General features: G+C 61.4%; 1 protein-coding gene across 2 annotated transcripts; it reads left to right on the forward strand.

Moving 5' to 3' along the window:
- Positions 1-10,458: 10,458 nt before the first annotated feature.
- Positions 10,459-16,350, forward strand: PHB1 (prohibitin 1). Of its 2 annotated transcripts, none has more exons than XM_051803624.1 (7): positions 10,459-10,548; positions 11,011-11,136; positions 11,393-11,554; positions 12,413-12,555; positions 13,482-13,598; positions 14,426-14,521; positions 15,339-16,350. In XM_051803624.1, the coding sequence occupies exons 2-7, from the start codon at positions 11,049-11,051 to the stop codon at positions 15,549-15,551; spliced, it is 819 nt and encodes a 272-aa protein (XP_051659584.1). In that variant the 5' UTR covers positions 10,459-10,548; positions 11,011-11,048; the 3' UTR covers positions 15,552-16,350. The 2 variants fall into 2 exon arrangements, with proteins under 2 accessions (XP_051659584.1, XP_051659585.1); XM_051803625.1 differs by lacking the exon at positions 10,459-10,548 and adding an exon at positions 10,561-10,579.
- Positions 16,351-16,983: the final 633 nt, after the last annotated feature.

Consider the following 16,983-nt stretch of genomic DNA (forward strand, 5'->3'; position numbering starts at 1 on the left):
AGGAGTTTATAATCCACAGGAGCTTTGCTCCAAGGTCTCCAAGAGCTGCAGAGCCCCGTCAGAGGAGCAGGGGTGGGATGCAGGAGCAGGAGCAGGGGCCGAGCCCTCAGACTCCCCGGGGACACCCGAGACGAGCTGAAAGCAAACAAACCTGAAAGCAAACAAACCTGAAAGCAAACAAACCATTATCGGGCCGTTCGTGTCGCCGGGGGCGAGGGGAAGGGCCGGGGGGCCACTGCCCCCTCACTGGATTTCTGCTGGAATTGGCCAAGTGGAGTGTGGGAAAACAGGGAGGTTTGGGGAGATGCCCTGAAAGCGGCAGGATGGAGAGGAGGAGGAGGAGGAGGAGGAGGAGGAGGGTGTGATGGCAGCTCCCAGGGCAGGGATGAGCCCAGGGAAGGGGATTTTGGCTGAGATGGGTGGGATTTGGGAGCTGAACTCCCGATTCCCCTCTCGTGCTGATCAGAGGGTGGAAAGAGCAGCTCGTGGGGGCTTTTCCCTCACCCACCCCCCTCCCCCGGGATGTGAAGGACAGACCCACTGCCACTGTCCTGGGGTGCTGAGCCCCAAATCACCTCCATCCACCCCCAGCCACAAACCAGGCCCAACCCCAGGCTGCAAACCCCTGACTGTGCCCTCTGGGTCCTCCTGGGAGCCCTGGCTGGGGAAGGGATGGATCTGGAGCCCCAGTTGGGAAAGGGATGGATTTGGAGCCCCAGTAGGGGAAGGGATGGATTTGGAGCCCCAGCTGGGGAAGGGATGGATCCAGCAGCCCCAGTTGGGATAGGGATGGATCCAGCAGCCCCAGTTGGGGAAGGGATGGATCCAGCAGCCCCAGTTGGGATAGGGATGGATCCAGCAGCCCCAGTTGGGGAAGGGATGGATCCAGCAGCCCCAGTTGGGGAAGGGATGGATCCAGCAGCCCCAGTTGGGATAGGGATGGATCCAGCAGCCCCAGTTGGGATAGGGATGGATCCAGCAGCCCCAGCTGGATGTGCAGCCCTGCTGAAAGCCGAACCCTGGCCCTGGCAGTGACTGATGGCTGGGGGTGGCTCCTGCTCCTGCAGAGCTGCTGCTTTAAAAGCATTCTGGCTCCCTGGCCAATAACTGAGGGATTTGCTGAAGCCGCTTGAGGTCCCATTTTCTCTGGAACCCATTTCCATGGCATGAATCACCGAGTGGAATGAACTCAATTAGTTCAGACAGAGGCAGGAGATAAATCAGGGTCCCATTAGGAAACCTGGAGGGTAATTTATGGCCTGGAGCAGCGCTGCCTGTCTCCCTTCTCCCTTCTCCCTTCTCTCTCCATGTGCAACCTGCTCCAGAGGCACTTGGGGAGCAGGGTGGGATCACTGTTCTCTCTCCAGTGCTGGGAGATGCTCTGCAGTCCTTCAACCAGCCCTGACCAGCAGAGCCAGGGCTGGAGGCACGGAGCAGCTCCTCTGCCAGGAGCCTCATTCACCCTCTGCTCATTCATCCCTCCTGTGTCTCCTGCCAAGGGAGGCTTTGGGAGAGACCTGGAGCCTTCCAGGAAATTTGGGATGGAGTTTTCCTTGCATATCCTGGTTGCTGGAGCCTTCCCCTGTTCAATCTGTGTGCAGGGGATGAGCTCCCCCCGATCCCACTGCCTGCAGTTCCAGGGGAGCTGTGGGGGGACTGGATCCCCAGAGGGGCTGGGAATGCAGGGAGGGGGCTGGGAATGCAGGGAGGGGGCTGGGAATGCAGGGAGGGGCCGGGAAGGACCCGATCCAGGTCGTGCAGGGAGGTGGACCCGGATTTGGTGTCTCTGGGTGGCCTTTCAGGGCTGGAAGCTGCAGTGAGGGTGCTCTGTGTGAGCTCTGTGTGAGCTGAGGGTGCTCCCTGTGAGCTGCAGCCGAGCCCGGGGCAGCCTGAGATGCTTTTATGAATAATGGAGCTGCTCTGCTCTCCTTCCAGTCAATGCAGAGGGACAGGAACCTTCTGGGGACAATTTATGCCTCAGAAGGGCTGAATCACTGCCCAGGGACAGAGTGGCATCTCCATCCCTTCCCGGGGATCCAAAGGCAGACGAGTGCTCCGGGCACTCAAGGGGAGGATGTGGCTGTGCCCTCCCCCACCTTCCCTCCCCTGCCTGAGCCGGGTCTTTTTGGGCACAGAGGGTGCCCAAACCCTGCCCTTTGCTGCCCAACCCACAGCAAACCCCTCGGGGAGCTGGAGCCCCACACCTGAGGAGCTGGAGCCCCACACCCCAGCTCTTCCATGAGTGGTTTCCCCGAGGAAAAAGGAAGGATCCTGGGGAAAAGCAGCTCCTCCCACACTTGTTTTGCCTGGGGAAGGTTCCCGAGTGTCCCTCTGGGGGTGCAGGGCATTCCCAGCCCCTGGAGGCTCCAGCTGGGTGCTCCCAGAGGGAGCAGCTCTCCAGGTTGAGCTCCGGGGGTGGTTTTCGCCCTGGAGGTCCCTCAGTGCTGACATTTGGCTCCGAAAAGAAACCACGGGGAGCTCTTTGGGGCTGCTCCTCCCGGGAACGGGGTGAGCCGGGTGCCAGCCTGCCCTGCTCCGAGTGGGCACCGTGAAAAATACACGGATGGGGCAGCTGGAGCATCAGGGATCTAATTACAGAGCATCCCACTTCCTTCCTCTGCCCATCCCACGGGGCATCAGCGGCAGCCCAACGGCTCCAGGGAGCAGGAGGTGTTGGCAGGGGAGCTGGGATGGTGTTGGGATGGTTTTGGGATGGTGTTGGGATGGTTTTGGGATGGTGTTGGGAGGGCTGGGGCCTGGCATGGGGCTCCCCCAGGCTCCTCCACCCCCAGTCCCTGGGATCCCAGCGGGATAACGGGGTGCTCCGCTGGGAAACAGCAAATGGAGCAGCCCCACCCTCCACGTTTATTATCCCTCCTAAAAGCTCCATCCCAGGGCCCCGGGGAGCAAACCCGGAGCAGCTCAGACTTCCGAGGCACCATCCAGGGAAACGACCCCCCGGCAGGGAGGCTCGGGAGAAGCTTGGGGGGGGAGCTGGGGGAGGGAGGGGGAAGGTCCTGTGAGGGCAGAAATTCCCTGCACTGGTTTTTTGGGGGGGGTTTTATTGGTTATTTAGCAGCTTTTGTTGGAATCCTGTCACTGTGTAAGGAGGGACAGGGCTCCCTCGGCTCCAGTGGCTGTGGGTGTTCCCTCGTGGATCAGCCCCTGGATGTCGGTGTTCCCACCTGGATCAGCCCCTCCTGGAGCCGTGGGGGTTGGAGCAGGGAGGGCCCAGCCCTGGTCTCTCCCCACCCTCTGCACGATCCCGGATCCCACAGGAAAGGTCTCCCCTGACTCCCCCACATCTCCTGGAGCAGCTCAGGCACGTTCCCCTCCAGGGAATCCTTCCCTGGGCATCTCCTCCAGCCGCTCCACCCCGGCTGGGATGGAATCCTGCTGCTCCCAGGCCGCATCCCTGGGAGTGATGGGCTGGGAAGAGCTGGGGGGGTGTAAGGATGGAGGGAAGGTCCCCCCTGGGTGCTGCTGAGCCCCGGGGGTGCCCCAGGGGACCCCCCAGCCAGCCCCCAGCCCCCAGAGTGGCTCCCTCAGCACCTTCCCCTCCATTCTCCGTGCCCTGAGTTCAGGATGGATCCCTCCTGCCTCCTTCCCACTCCCCCTGAGTGAACACTCCAGTGCCAGCTGGGAATTCAGGCAGTTGAAGTGCTCTGAAATGGGGGGGAGGGAGAAGGAGGCAGCAGAAAGGTTTAAACCCGGGATGGTCCCGGTGCCAGGGAATGAAAACTCTGGGAGGGAGCCATGAGGGAAGTGGTGCCTGGGGAGCCCTGGAGATGCATTTGGCACAGGCAGCCCCCGGCCTTTCAGACTCTGCACGAGTTAAAGGGGAGGGCTGGGGGCCGTGGGGCGATCAGACAGGATGGGGGGGCTCCTAAACCCCCCTGAGGGACAACCAAACCACCCCCCCCCGGGCCACCAAACCCCCCCCCGGGCCACCTGGACGGGCTCCTAAAGCCAGAGGGGGGACAGGTTGTGCTGGAGGGCAAAAAGAAAGGGCTGGGTAACCCCCTGTGATCCTGAGAACCCCTCTATGCTTGGGAACTCCCCCCAATTCCTGGGATACCCCCAGTGTCTGTGAACTCCCCCAATACCCGTGAGCCCCCCCACGCCTGGGAACCCCCCAATTCCTGGGAACCCCCCAATGTCAGTGACCCCCTCCCAGTGCCTGGGAACCCCCCAATTCCTGGGAATCCTCCAAACTCCTGGGGACCCCCCAATCCCTGTGATGCCCCAATGCCAGCGAACCCCCCCAATCCCTGTGACCCCCCCCATTCCTGTGCCCCCTCCTCCCCCCGTTCCCTCCTCCAGCTGCCGATTCCCGCCGCTGTTCCCAGCGCAGGGACCCCTCAGTCCGTGTCCCCCCCCCCGAGGGCTCTGCCCGGGGACAAAAGGCAGCAGGGCCTGACCCCGCCGGCGTTCGGGACGGTCCCTTCCCACAAAGCCCTGGATTGTTCCCCCCGGCTCCGGCCGCGCTCCTGCCCCCTCCCCTGCCCCCCTCCCAGACCCTGGGAAGTGGGGGGAGGCTTTTCCAGGGATGGCATCGCTCAGCCCGGACTGTCCCTGGGTTTGGGATGAGGATGGTTCTGCTCCTCTGAGGGGCCGCGTTTCGGGGGCCCCCACCCCATCCCATATTCGGGATGAGCCGGGCAGGGACAGGGACAGGGCCAAGGTCAAGGGATGGAACGTGCCCAGCGCCGGAGGGGACTCGGTGCTTCGCCAGGAGCCGATATCGATCCCACGGCTTGGAACGGGCTGGGGGGGGACCCGCCGGGGTCACCCAGACGTGAACGAGCACCTGGGACTAATTGCACGAAATAAATGAGCAATTACGGCCCTTACAGGAAGGCTAAAACATCCCAGACCTCTCCCTGACCCGCTCGCGGTTCCCCTGGAAACGGGGATGCTCCCGGCTGTTCCCGGCGGGATGGGGGGACAGCGGAGCCCCCCCGGCGGCGGAAGGGCCGCGGGGCCTCGGGCTGTGGCCACTGGGGCAGCTGCTGGCGGCGAGGGGACACTGAGGTGCCATTGTCCGGGGCCGGGCAGGATTTATCCCGGGAGAGGACAGGATTTATCCCGGGAGAGGACAGGATTTATCTCGGGAGAGGACAGGATTTATCCCGGGACAGGACAGGATTTATCTCGGGAGAGGACAGGATTTATCCCGGGACAGGACAGGATTTATCCCGGGAGTGGGATGCAGCACACACAGAGCCGGGAACGTTCCCCTGGGCTGATCCCAGCTCGGGGCTGGGGGGCTGTGGTGGCCTCGGCTGGTGCACCCCCCAGACCCACCCCCCAAGAGGGTTCTTCCCCCCAAACTCCACCATTCCAGGGTGAATTCCCCCCTTTCCAGGCCGTGCCACCGTTCCGGCACAGGCTGGGCTCCTTCCAGAGCTTCCTGGAACGCAGCCGCCGCATGGAAATGCTTTTAGAGCCCCCCGGGCACGGGGGGAGCGGGGCTGGAGCAGCCAGACATGGATCCAACGTCACCAGCACATGGAGACATCGATCCCCGGCTCAGCGCCCACCCCGGAGCACCCACCGCCCTCGGGGGGGTCTGGGGGGCCCGGGCCAAGAACAGGGGAGGGGGGAACGGCCGGGGAAGGGCAGGGTGGGCCGATTTTGGGGACGGCAGGACCCCCCCCAGAGCCGGGGGTGAGGAGGGGCTCGGCAGAGAATTCAGCCACGGGGGTCCCTGGGTGGGCACGGCCGGGGCGTGGGGCAGGGAGAGCCCACGAGGGGCAGTTAATGAGCGTTAATGAGTTAATGAGGGGACAGTCCGGCCCCATCAGCCCCCCGGACGCTCGCAGGGGTTCTGGGACGGGCGGGGGGCGATGGAGATGCTTCACCGGCGCACAAACCTCGGGCACGTGCTCAGCTCCCGGCGCCCCGAAAAATGGTAATTTAATTTGTCGTAAATTAATTTAAGGCTGAATTTTCTGCAGCGCTGCAGATCCTCGGCCGAGGAGGAGCTGACGGGGCAGTTTCTGGCCGTGCCGGGGCTCGGGCTGCGGGTCAGCGCTGGGGGAAGGGGGGGATTGGGAGGGATTGGGGGGGGTCACCCCCTCCGGGCGGGGCTTTTCCTGCCCTGCAGCCCCCCCTTTTCTCCTCCCCCCCGCCCTCCTACAGACACCAAACGAGCAGCCAATTTGCCGGAGGGAAATGAAAGGATCCGCAATTCCAAAGGCGGTGGCCACAGCCAGAGCGGGTCAGCGGGTCGCGTGTTAATTTGTGATGATTCATTAAGTCATTAACTGCCTTTTAATTGCAGCCCCGTTATGGCGATGCCGTTTTACCTGTGCGGAGAAAACAGGAGCGTTGGGAGGGTGGGAGAGACCCCCCCCCTCTTGGAGGTGTCCCCAGATCCCCCCAGGGGTCGTGTTTTGATGCCCAGACCCCCCCCCAGCCCCTTCCCTCTGCAAATTTGGGATGGGCAAAAGGGAAGAGGGAAGGAAATGGGAAAAAGGGACCTGGGAAGAGGATGGGGAGCAGCCAAGAGGGTGTGTGGGACATAAAGGGCCAGTGGGTTTTGGGGGGACTGAGGTTTTCCCTGGCCCAGCCCCGGCTTCCTTGGAGCTGCTGGATGACAATTCCCAGCCCCCCCAGCCTTCCCGGGCCTCAATGCAGCCGGTTCCAGCTGCCCGCTCGCTTCCACGGAGGAGGGAACGCTGTTAAGGGGTGATAACCACCGAGGGGAAGCGGGAAACCCCCGCCCTGGAGCCCGCGGAGCCGCTGGAACGCCGGGAAGCAGCCGGGAAGCAGCCGGGAAGCAGCCAGGATGCTCCAGTTCCAGCTCCGAGGGCACTGGGGAGCCCCAGAGCCGGAGCTGCAGCTCGGGGCTCCACCCCAGGTTATTCCCTGATGGGATTAGGGATAATCCTGGTTTTCTCTAGACCCTCCAGGGCTTTCCATCCCCAAATCTAAACCCAGAGGTCCCAGCCCTCCTTGCCGGTGGGTGTTTGCTCCTCGGGGGTGAGTCAGGTGAAGCCAGAATGAAAGACAGGCTCAATTTTAAAGCAGATTAATTAAGCTGCATTACTGGCCTGTGTGGACAGAGTTCAGAATGAAAACAGCCCCTAATTCGATTTCTCTGACTTGCAAATCGCGGCAGGGAACTGGGCTGAAATCACATTAGGGCCGTTTCCACTCTGAACCGTGTCCTCGCAGGGCTTTAATGCAGTTTAACTAATTCAATTGGGACGCTCGTTGAGGCTTAACTGGGTTTGGGGCCGGGGGCAGGGCCGGGACCCCCGGGCAGGGCCGGCTGGGTGGGAACGGGGAACCCACCGCACGGCTTTTTGGGTGGAAAAACCCCCTTTCAGCGCGGGCTGGGGCCGGGCTCGGCTGCTCCGCACTTGGCGATTCGGGGCCGGGGACTGTCCGGGGGCAGCGCTGGCGGGCCCGAGGAGGGAGAAGAGGAGGGTTTTTGTTCGGCCGGGCAGGGCTGGCCGAGCACAATGAGCCGCTTCTTGCTGCGGTTCCTGGCCCCGGGCAGGAATGTCCCCCAAAACGTCCCCCAAAAACGGGGGGCAGCCTCGGGGAGAGAGGCAAGGGAGGGGTGCAGCTCCTGCCACTGCCACCAGTGGGGTCCCAGTGCTGGTTTGGGGGTCACCTTCACTACCCTCACCAAAGATGGGGTCCCAGTGCTATTTTGGGGTGCAGCTCCACAGCCATCGCTGACAGGGGGGCCCAGCACTATTTCAGGATTCAGCCCCTGCCATAACCAGGAGTGGGGGCTCAGCCCTGTTTTGGGGTCCACCCTCACTGACAGTGGGGTCCCAGCCCAGCCCTGTTTTGGGGTGCCCCTCCATGGCCCCCCTCAGCCCCTTCCCAAGGGCCCAGGACACTCCTGGCCGCTCCAGCCCCTCGTCTCCATCCCAAACCCCACAGGTCACGAGCCCTTGGGCCACATCCCCCAGCCCACAAGGCCCGGGATGGGCTCTCTGGGTGTCGGGGGGCCACAGTGGGACCCCCCAGGCCCCCCCCGCCCGTGTCAGCAGCGTCACCCCGGGCTGAATCACCCTCCAGACATTCCCAGCACAAAGGCCCCATTTTCCTCCCTCTCCCTGGTGAGGGTGGCACCGGCTCCGACCCGGCGGCTCCCACAGCTCCCATCCCAAAACCTGGGCCCTGGACCAAAAATCCCCATTGCCACGAGCCTTTTTCCCTGTTCTGCATGAATGGGAACCTCTCATTTTCCATGGAAAGGGGAAGGGAAGGGGCTGCACAGACCTGGCAGCGAGGGAGATGCAGAAGCACAGGGTGGTGCCGGGCAAATCCCTGTCCCCCAGCTCCCTAAATCCCAAATTTAACAGCTGAGTTGGGGGTCAGAAAGGGAATAAATCCCTGGGCGTCCGTGGCTGTGGCTTTGTCACCAATTAGGATGTTTTTATTGGATCAGAGGCAAGGAGATAAAAACCTCCCGGGGCAAAGTCATCCCGGGGAGAAAAGCCCTGGAGGGGATCCCCTGGGATGGGGTGGGATGTGGGGGCTGGTCCTGCCAGCTGGGCCGGGGCAGAGCTGGATGCTCCCTGGGGTGTCCCTGGAGGGTCTGGGGTGTGGGAGCACCCAAAATGTCTCTCTGGGGTGTGGGAGCACCCAAATTCCAGCTGCACCCTTCCCACCTCCCAGGGTCTCCAGGATTTGGCTCCCAAACCCCTTGGGGTGTTGGAGTGATGATCCCAAGCAGGGTCAGGATCTGCTCAGGGCAGCTCTTAGGGCTGGGCCGTGGCTCCCTGGGGCCCCCCCATTCCAGCTGGGCTTTGGGGGGTCCCTGGCAGCTCCAGCCACATCCCAACCCCTTCCCCTCAGCCCCATCTTCCTCAGCAGCCGCTTCCCAGCGGCACAGAAGAGTTTTGGGGGCCTCACAAGGAGGGTTGCAAAGGGGCTCCAGTGCACATCTGTCTGCACAGCTGGGCTGGGGGCCCGGGGGGACCCCAAGTGCCAGAGGGGACCCAGGGGGGGTGACATTCCCGGGCAGGAGCTGCTCCAGCATGGCCACCCCGGGGTTGGAGGCACGGGGGGCATCAGCAGGGACCTGCCCTCGCTTTTGGGGTCCCCACCCGTCACCCCACTGCCAGGGCAGCACAGGAGCTCAGCCCTGGAATGCTGAGCCTCAGCCTCACCCCTCAGAGCAGAGTGGGGGGAAGGACTCTCTGAGCTCACAGGAGGGACGGGGTGAGAATCCCTGACAATTCCTGGGATCCTCTGGGCCCCAAAGGAGGGGGTCCAGCTCTGTTGTCATCCCAAAATGCTGCCGGGGTGGGTAACAAAGTCCCCGGTGCCCAGCGGTGTCGCATCCGAGGGAAACGCTCTCCGGGCAGAGGGTCAGTGGCTTTTTTCCTTCCCTCTCTTTTTTCCCTTTTTCTCCGAAGGGAGAGCGCTGCTTCCCTCTAGCGGCACCGGGGGCGCCGATTCCAGGGAGAGGGAATGAGGGGCCTTTGTCTGCAGGGGCGAGATGATTGAGATGATTTGGGGTGTGGAGCATCTCTCTGATGAAGAGAGACTGCGGGAGCCGAGCCTGGTTAGTCTGGAGCGGAGAAGGCTGAGAGGAGATCTCATCAATCCATAGAAATATCTCCCAAGGGGTGCCAGGGTGGTGCCAGACTCTGCCCAGTGGTGCCCAGGGACAGGACAAGCACAAACTAAAACACCACAAGGGCCACCTCAACTTGAGGAAGAACTTTCTCCATGGAGGTGGCAGAGCACTGGGACGGGGGAGGCTCTGCAGTCTCCCTCTCTGCAGACATCCCAAACACACTTGGATGAGCTCCTGTGTCACCTGCTCCAGGTCACCCTGTCCTGGGTGATCTCCACAGGCCCCTCCAACCCCAGCTCTTCTGGGATTCTGGGATTTACGGGACCAAAGGAAGAGCCCTTTGACCTGTTCTTCAGTTAAAGAGTCACATCAAACCAGTCCCGACTGGGCCAACCCGGGACAGGTGGGGTCTGCACAGAATCCCAGAACAGCTGGGGTTGGAAGGAACCTCTGGAGATATCCAGGGCAGGGTCACCTGGAGATGATAGAGGTGTGTTTGGGATATCTCCCTGTCTGGAGAGACTGCCCACCTTCCCTGCTCCTTGCGGCCGCTCCCCCGTCCCCTCAGCCCTCCGTGCCCCTCACCCCTGTCCCCCTCACCCCTGTCCCCCTCACCCCTGTCCCCCTCACCCCTGTCCCCGTACCCTTGTCCCCCTCACCCCTGTCCCCGTACCCCTGTCCCCCTCACCCTTGTCCCTCTCACCCCTGTCCCCCCCGTACCCCCCTGTCCCCGGTGGGGTCCCCCACGTGCCCTCCCGCCTCGGGACTACACCTCCCGAGAGCCCTTGCGCGCAGCTCCAGCCCATAACGCGCGGCCTTGCTCAGCCAGCGGTGTGCCGCGGTGCACGCCGGGAGCTGTAGGCACTCCAGGCCGTCAGCGCTGCCTCGAGCTACACATCCCAGAATGCCCCGGGAGGCGCGAGCCAATGAGCAGCGGGCGTGTTGGCGCGGCGCGCAGGCGCGCTGGGGGCGGGCGGCCGCGGCCTCATGTGGAGGTCAGGGGAGCGGCGGGGCGGGAGGGCGGCGGTGGGTCCGGGGGTCCCGCAGGGTCCTGGGGGTTGCCGGGGCCGGGGGGGAGCCCAGAGCGAGCCGAGCCGCGCCCTGAGGGCGGGAGGGAGCGAGAGAGCGAGGTTTTGACTCACGGGGTGCTCGTCCTGGGGGCGAACGGCCTAGGAGGGAACGGGGAGGGGGGTCGGGGTGGGAGTGGGGGGGTAAAGAGGGGGTGGGGGGAGCGGGGAGTGGGCTTTGGGGGGTGCCCGGGGTGCTGCGGGGTCCGAGCCCAGGAGGGGTCGCGGGGGGAGGAGCCCCCCGGGGCTGGGGGGACCCCAAGGATTGAGGTGTCTGGGTGGGGGAGAAGGAGCTGCTGGGGTTTTGGGAAGGGGTCGTTCCCCAGCTCCATGGACACCCCCCCCGACCTTGCTGGGTGAGGTTTTGACGGTCCCGGGGGATGTTTGCAGGAGGGAATTCCAACGGGGGCTGGAGCTGCAGGGGTGAAATGGCTGCGAAGGTGTTTGAGAGCATCGGGAAGCTCGGCCTGGGCTTGGCTGTTGCAGGTGGAGTCGTGAATTCTGCTCTGTACAACGGTGAGTGGGACGAGCTGGGCGCTTCAGGCCACTTTATTTTATGGTTTTGTCAATGTTTTGGCTTCTTTGGGCTTTTATTGCCAAATAAAAAGAGCCCCCAGGCCTTGCTGGGCTGGTTTATACCTCGAGCATTGCACAGTCAGGAGGGCTGGGAGGTCCTTTCTCCAGAAGCTGTCACGGAGCTGCTCCGTGGGGAGCCCAGCCCGTTCCCAGGGGTGGTTTTTGGGATTCCCTGACGTGCTGTTTCCCTCCCCAGTGGATGCAGGACACAGGGCCGTGATCTTCGACCGGTTCCGAGGGGTGCAGGACGTGGTGGTGGGGGAAGGGACCCACTTCCTGATCCCCTGGGTGCAGAAGCCCATCATCTTCGACTGCCGCTCCCGGCCCCGCAACATCCCCGTCATCACCGGCAGCAAAGGTGAGCCCCGGGGTGGGGAACGGCAGCACTGGGGCTTCCCTGGGTCTGGTCCCTCCTGCTGGGAGTGGAGATGGGGCCATAAACTGAGCCACAAGTGCCACCTCGGTGTGAGGGAGAAAGTATTTCCATGGTGGTGGCAGAGCACTAGAGAGGGGAGCAGGGAGGCTCACTCAGGGAGTCTCCCTCTCTGGAGACATCCCAAACACACCTGTATCATCTCCAGGTGACCCTGCCCTGGATATCTCCAGAGGTTCCTTCCAACCCCAGCTGTTCTGGGATTCTGTGCAGACCCCACCTGTCCCGGGTTGGCACAGTCGGGCCTGGTTTGATGTGACTCTTTAACTGAAGAACAGGTCAAAGGGCTCTTCCTTTGGTCCCGTAAATCCCCAGAAGAGCTGGGGTTGGAGGGGCCTGTGGAGATCACCCAGGACAGGGTGACCTGGAGCAGGTGACACAGGAGCTCATCCAAGTGTGTTTGGGATGTCTGCAGAGAGGGAGACTGCAGAGCCTCCCCCGTCCCAGTGCTCTGCCACATCCGTGGAGAAAGTTCTTCCTCAAGTTGAGGTGGCCCTTGTGGTGTTTTAGTTTGTGCTTGTCCTGTCCCTGGGCACCACTGGGCAGAGTCTGGCACCACCCTGGCACCCCTTGGGGACATTTGTACGTTTATCATCTGCATGGAAACGATCCCTTTGCACAGAAAGCCTGTCCTTGGGGCACCACAAACAAACAGGCTCGCAGCTTCCCGGGAGGGGGGCTGGGATCCCGGGCTGAGAGGGGCAGGAAACCCAGCTCATTCTGTGGCACAAAGCCAAGAGGGCTGGGCAGGGCAGCCCAGTCAGGGGTGGCTGCTGTCCCCAGACCTGCAGAACGTGAACATCACGCTGCGGATCCTGTTCCGGCCCGTGACGGCGCAGCTGCCGCGCATCTTCACCTCCATCGGCGAGGACTACGACGAGCGGGTCCTGCCCTCCATCACCACCGAGATCCTCAAGTCTGTCGTGGTAAGGATGGCCCAGGAGCTGCTGGGCTCCCTCTTCCCTCTCCTGCCAACGAGGGACCCGCTGGAGCGAGGAATGTGTCGTGTTTTGGAGGAGTAGAATCCCAGAACGGTTTGGGTTGGAGGGAAACTTAAAGCTCATCCAGTTCCAACCCAGGTTGCTCCAAGCCCCATCCAGCCTGGCCTTGGACACTTCCAGGGATGGGGCAGCCACAGCTTCCCTGGGAGATCCATTCCAGCCCCTCACCACTCTCACAGGAGGAATTTTTTCCCTAAAATCCCACCTAAGCCTGCCCTCTGGCAGTCTGATAAGGCTTCTCTTTCCACCCCCAGGCTCTCGTGGGCCACCCAGCAAAGCTGATTGCAGCAATGCTGATTGTTTGTTCCTTGGTCATTCCAACTGCTTGGCCTGATTTGATTCTTGCTGGATGATCTCTGGATGGAAAGAGGCTCCTCCATTACCAGCTCTGCTCTTCCAGCTGGGAGTCTCCAGCAGGAGAACAGGATTTTCATTGTCCTGTAATCTTAGATTTCAGCTGACTGAAGAGCTCTGGGTTTGGGAGCATCCCCAGGGAACTGCCAAATAATCCCTTGCCAGCTTAAACTCCCAGTCATTCAGTCTTGCTCCTGCTCCACCTGCCTGGGCAGCTCCACGTTTGCTGGGGGAGAGCTCTGGGGCTCTGGGTGCAAAGACAGGCAGGGCACAAAAAATCTCCTGCTTCTGGGAGCTTTCACAGAATCCCAGAATCCTTGAGGTTGGAAAAAACCTCCAAGAGCATCGAGTCCACCCACCTTGTCCCCCAGGCCAGAGCTCTGAGTGCCACATCCAGTCCTCCCTTGGACACCTGCAGGGATGTGCCTCCACCACCTCCCTGGGCAGCCCCTCCCAGTGCCTGGCCGCCCTCTCCATGAAGGAATTCCCTGTTCCAGGCCCGCTTTGATGCTGGAGAGCTGATCACCCAGAGGGAGCTGGTCTCCAGGCAGGTGAGCGAGGACCTCACCGAGAGAGCGGCGACCTTCGGGCTCATCCTGGACGACGTGTCCTTGGTAGGAGTTCTGCCTCTGCCATTGCCCTCTCTGCAGTCAGGGGGATGTGGGGGGTTTGGGTGTGTGGCCTGGCTGTGTGTCTGTGCCTCTGGAAGGGTGTTGTGCTCCCAGCTCCTGTCAGCTCCTCTGTCCTGCTGACCTTGGGCAGCCCTTGGTGTGTCCACAGCCCTCTCTGTGCAGGGCTTCTGTAGCTGCAGTGAGGAGCAAATCCTTCCCTGGGGGATGGATTGGGCTGCACCTGGCTCTGCATTTGGCAGCTGTTCCACAGGCACCCCAAGGAAGCACCAGGGATGAGGAGGGGTGAAAACACCCACTGTGAGAGCAGCTTTTTCTGCAAAGCATTAAGTGTTCTCCTGGTTCTCCTCTTCCAGGCCTATCCGAGGAGGGAGCTCTGCCCTCCCATCTGCCTCCACTAGTTCAGTTTCTCCCTCTGTAAATGAAATGTGTTGTAGTCTGGCCTGTGCATCCACCTGGGGCTTCCCTCAGAACACAGGAGAAGGGACACAGGGGAAGGGTTTGCAGGGAGGTGACTTTGTTTCTGCAAAATGTCATTTTTGACACTTTGTTTCTGGGGTTTTCCCCTGAGCACACTCCTGAGGGAAGCTGAGCTTTCCCCTGTCCCATCCCAGGAGCTCTCAGCTGTCCAGGCAGCCCGAGCTGAGGGTGGGGATGGCTGTGGGATGGGGAGGTCCCCTTGTCCCAGTTGCTGTTCTTTTTGGGATCCTGGCTTTTCCGCCCCATTCCAGTGTCCCTGGGACAGGCAGGGCCACAGCAGAGCTGCTGAGAACTGTCAGTGTTGTGGACTTGGCTTGGTTTGTGCCCTCCAGACCCACCTGACCTTCGGCAAGGAGTTCACAGAGGCGGTGGAAATGAAGCAGGTGGCCCAGCAGGAAGCAGAGAGAGCCAGATTCATTGTGGAAAAGGTAACTTGTCCTTCTCAGAAACTTGGAATTGGTTCCTGGTGTCTCCTTCCCACTGCAGCTTCCAGTGAACATCTTGCTCACCTGCTCAGAGCCTGGGCAGGTGAAGGACAGAGTCCCTGAGGGTCACAGTGCTGAGATGGCCCTGGGTAAAGCCCCAGGGTGGGTTTGGGGGTCCTTTTTTCATATCCTGTCCCAGTCAGTGTTCCTGGAAATGCCTGTGTGGAGGAGGGAGGAAAAAGCCAGTTAGAAATGGGGTCCAAGGATGAGATTTGCAACCAGTTTCCTGCTGTTTGTGGAATTTGGAGAGGGTGGTCAGAGCTTTGCAGGGTGTTTGATACCCTGTTGGATACACAGGGACCTGTGTGCTGTGAGTGTTGCTGACAGGTAATCTTGGATCAACCCAGGATCTCAGGGAGCACCTGCAGAGACAATTCCATGTTCAATACAGGTGTTCTCAGCTGTTCTCTGCCTGTTGAGTGCAGCAAGATGCATGTCACCAGCCAGGGTGCTTAAACAGTTGATCTGACCTGGTTTGAACTCTCTTGCTGAGGTTCTCCAATCCCTCCTAGACAATTTTCCACCCTCAGGTGGATTAATGTTTCCTGAGGTTGAAAATCATCTTGGAATTGCCTTTTTTCCCCCCACAGTAGGCAGAAAACCAGTAAAAAGTGACCTTACCTTGCTTTTCTGCCTGAGGGAGAGAACAGGAGGGTGGGGAGGTGGGGCTGGGGTTTCCAGCACAGGAACAGCACCGTCCCTTGGTTTGCTGGTTTCCTCCGCAGGAAATCAGCCCTTCACCCTCCCCTTTCGCTTGCAGGCCGAGCAGCAGAAGAAGGCAGCTGTGATCTCTGCCGAGGGGGACTCCAAGGCAGCAGAGCTCATTGCCAACTCCCTGGCCACGGCCGGGGACGGGCTGATCGAGCTGCGCAAGCTGGAGGCGGCCGAGGACATCGCGTACCAGCTCTCGCGCTCCCGCAACATCACCTACCTGCCCTCCGGACAGTCCGTGCTCCTCCAGCTGCCTCAGTGAGCCCGGCGGGCCCTGCCCCGCCGGCCCAGCCCTCTCCACAACCGAATCATCGCGGTTTCCTCGGTGGTGAAAGCAGAGGAAACGGAAATCAACCCCTCTCTCCAATTGGTAATCCAATAAAAGCGAAGCGCGTTGACACCAGAGCTGCGTCTCCTCCCGCGGGCGGCAGAGCTGTGGCTTCACCGACCACCCGAGGTTTGAGAATTGCCCCTTTCCAGGCAGTCTGAGCACCGGGAGCAGAGTTTCCCGTCTCCTCCCTCCTGGGACGAGCAGGTAGCCCGGGTGACTCCCTGTGCCGGATCCATCAGGGCTCTCAGCTGCCTCAGTGCCTTCAGGCCTGGACTGTGGGACAGGGCTCGCCCTCCAGCCAGCCAGTCCTTTTCCAGGGTCACCTGAGAGCAAAAGGACTCCTCAGCTCGGGGCAGTGGCTCTGCTGTGCCTGTGGGAAGCACAGCCCTGGCAGCTGGGGGCACAGCTCCGTGCTGGGTGAGGAGATTCCCCTGTGCAGTGCATGGATTCCAGGCACGGAGGGGAAGGTGGCTCCTCTGCAGGAATCCTGCTGCAATCAGGACCTCTCTTCCCCCTGCTGCTGCCCCCTGCTCTGTTCCTCCTGTCCCGTGGGGTGCTCTCCCAGGCCAGCCCTGGCACAGGGAGGGGTCACTCGGTGGCTCAGGCAGTCGGGGGTGGGCAGAATTCTCTGTTACATCGACGCTGTTTTTTACTTCGGGAGGCCGAGTTGTGAGGAGATGTGATGGGGGAGATTGTGTAACCAGCCTTCAATAAATGTCACAGGCCCGAGGGTGGCAGTGTGGGTCGTTGCTTTATTTTCTGCTGTCTCAGGAGAACGAAGGTTGGGTCAGTGGGGCAAGACACGTCCTGCTTGTGCTGGATTATCGGGATGAGAGTCACCTGGCACAGGTAAATGGGGCTTCATCCTGAGGAATTAGAAGCTTGGAACACTGAGTCTTACACTGAATTCCTGCAACAAGGTAATAACCTTTAACAAGAGTGTCTTGTTTCTGTGAGGGCTTTTGCTGCTCTCCCTGCACAGTTCCAGCCTGTTGATCCTGCAGGTTGGATCTGTTATCCCTCAGCAACAGCCTCGGGTGGTGTCACTGCTGCCCCGGGGGTTCCTGTGGAACCTGCTGGGGATGGTGGGCTCCTTTCAGCCCCTTGCACTTGTTGCCCTCACTTCTGGTGACATGGAAAGCCTTTCCTGCCTTTTCTGCTGGGCAGGGAATGCTCCAGCAGTGATGAGGTGCCTGAGCTTGCAAAGTGTTTCAGGCAGCCGAGGAACTCCCAAATAACTTCCAGATCTCTTCCCCCTCCGGTGCTCTTGTTCTTTATTCTTCTGCTTTACTGCTTCAGACACTTCTGGGGGAGCTTCCACTGCTCTCCCAAGGCTCCTTTTAAAGCGTTTCCTGCTTTAGTT

The sequence above is a fragment of the Manacus candei genome, unplaced genomic scaffold, assembly GCF_025592945.1.
Source record: "Manacus candei isolate 608988 ecotype Guabito, Panama unplaced genomic scaffold, ASM2559294v1 h1tg000058l, whole genome shotgun sequence".
Taxonomy (NCBI): domain Eukaryota; kingdom Metazoa; phylum Chordata; class Aves; order Passeriformes; family Pipridae; genus Manacus; species Manacus candei.

Bases quoted from the DNA above. Each gene is read 5' to 3' on its own strand.
- PHB1 (XM_051803624.1), top strand. From the start codon at position 11,049: ATGGCTGCGAAGGTGTTTGAGAGCATCGGGAAGCTCGGCCTGGGCTTG. The intron at 12,556-13,481 runs GTAAGGATGGCC...TCCCTGTTCCAG, and splicing joins AGATCCTCAAGTCTGTCGTG to GCCCGCTTTGATGCTGGAGA. The intron at 13,599-14,425 runs GTAGGAGTTCTG...TGTGCCCTCCAG, and splicing joins TCCTGGACGACGTGTCCTTG to ACCCACCTGACCTTCGGCAA.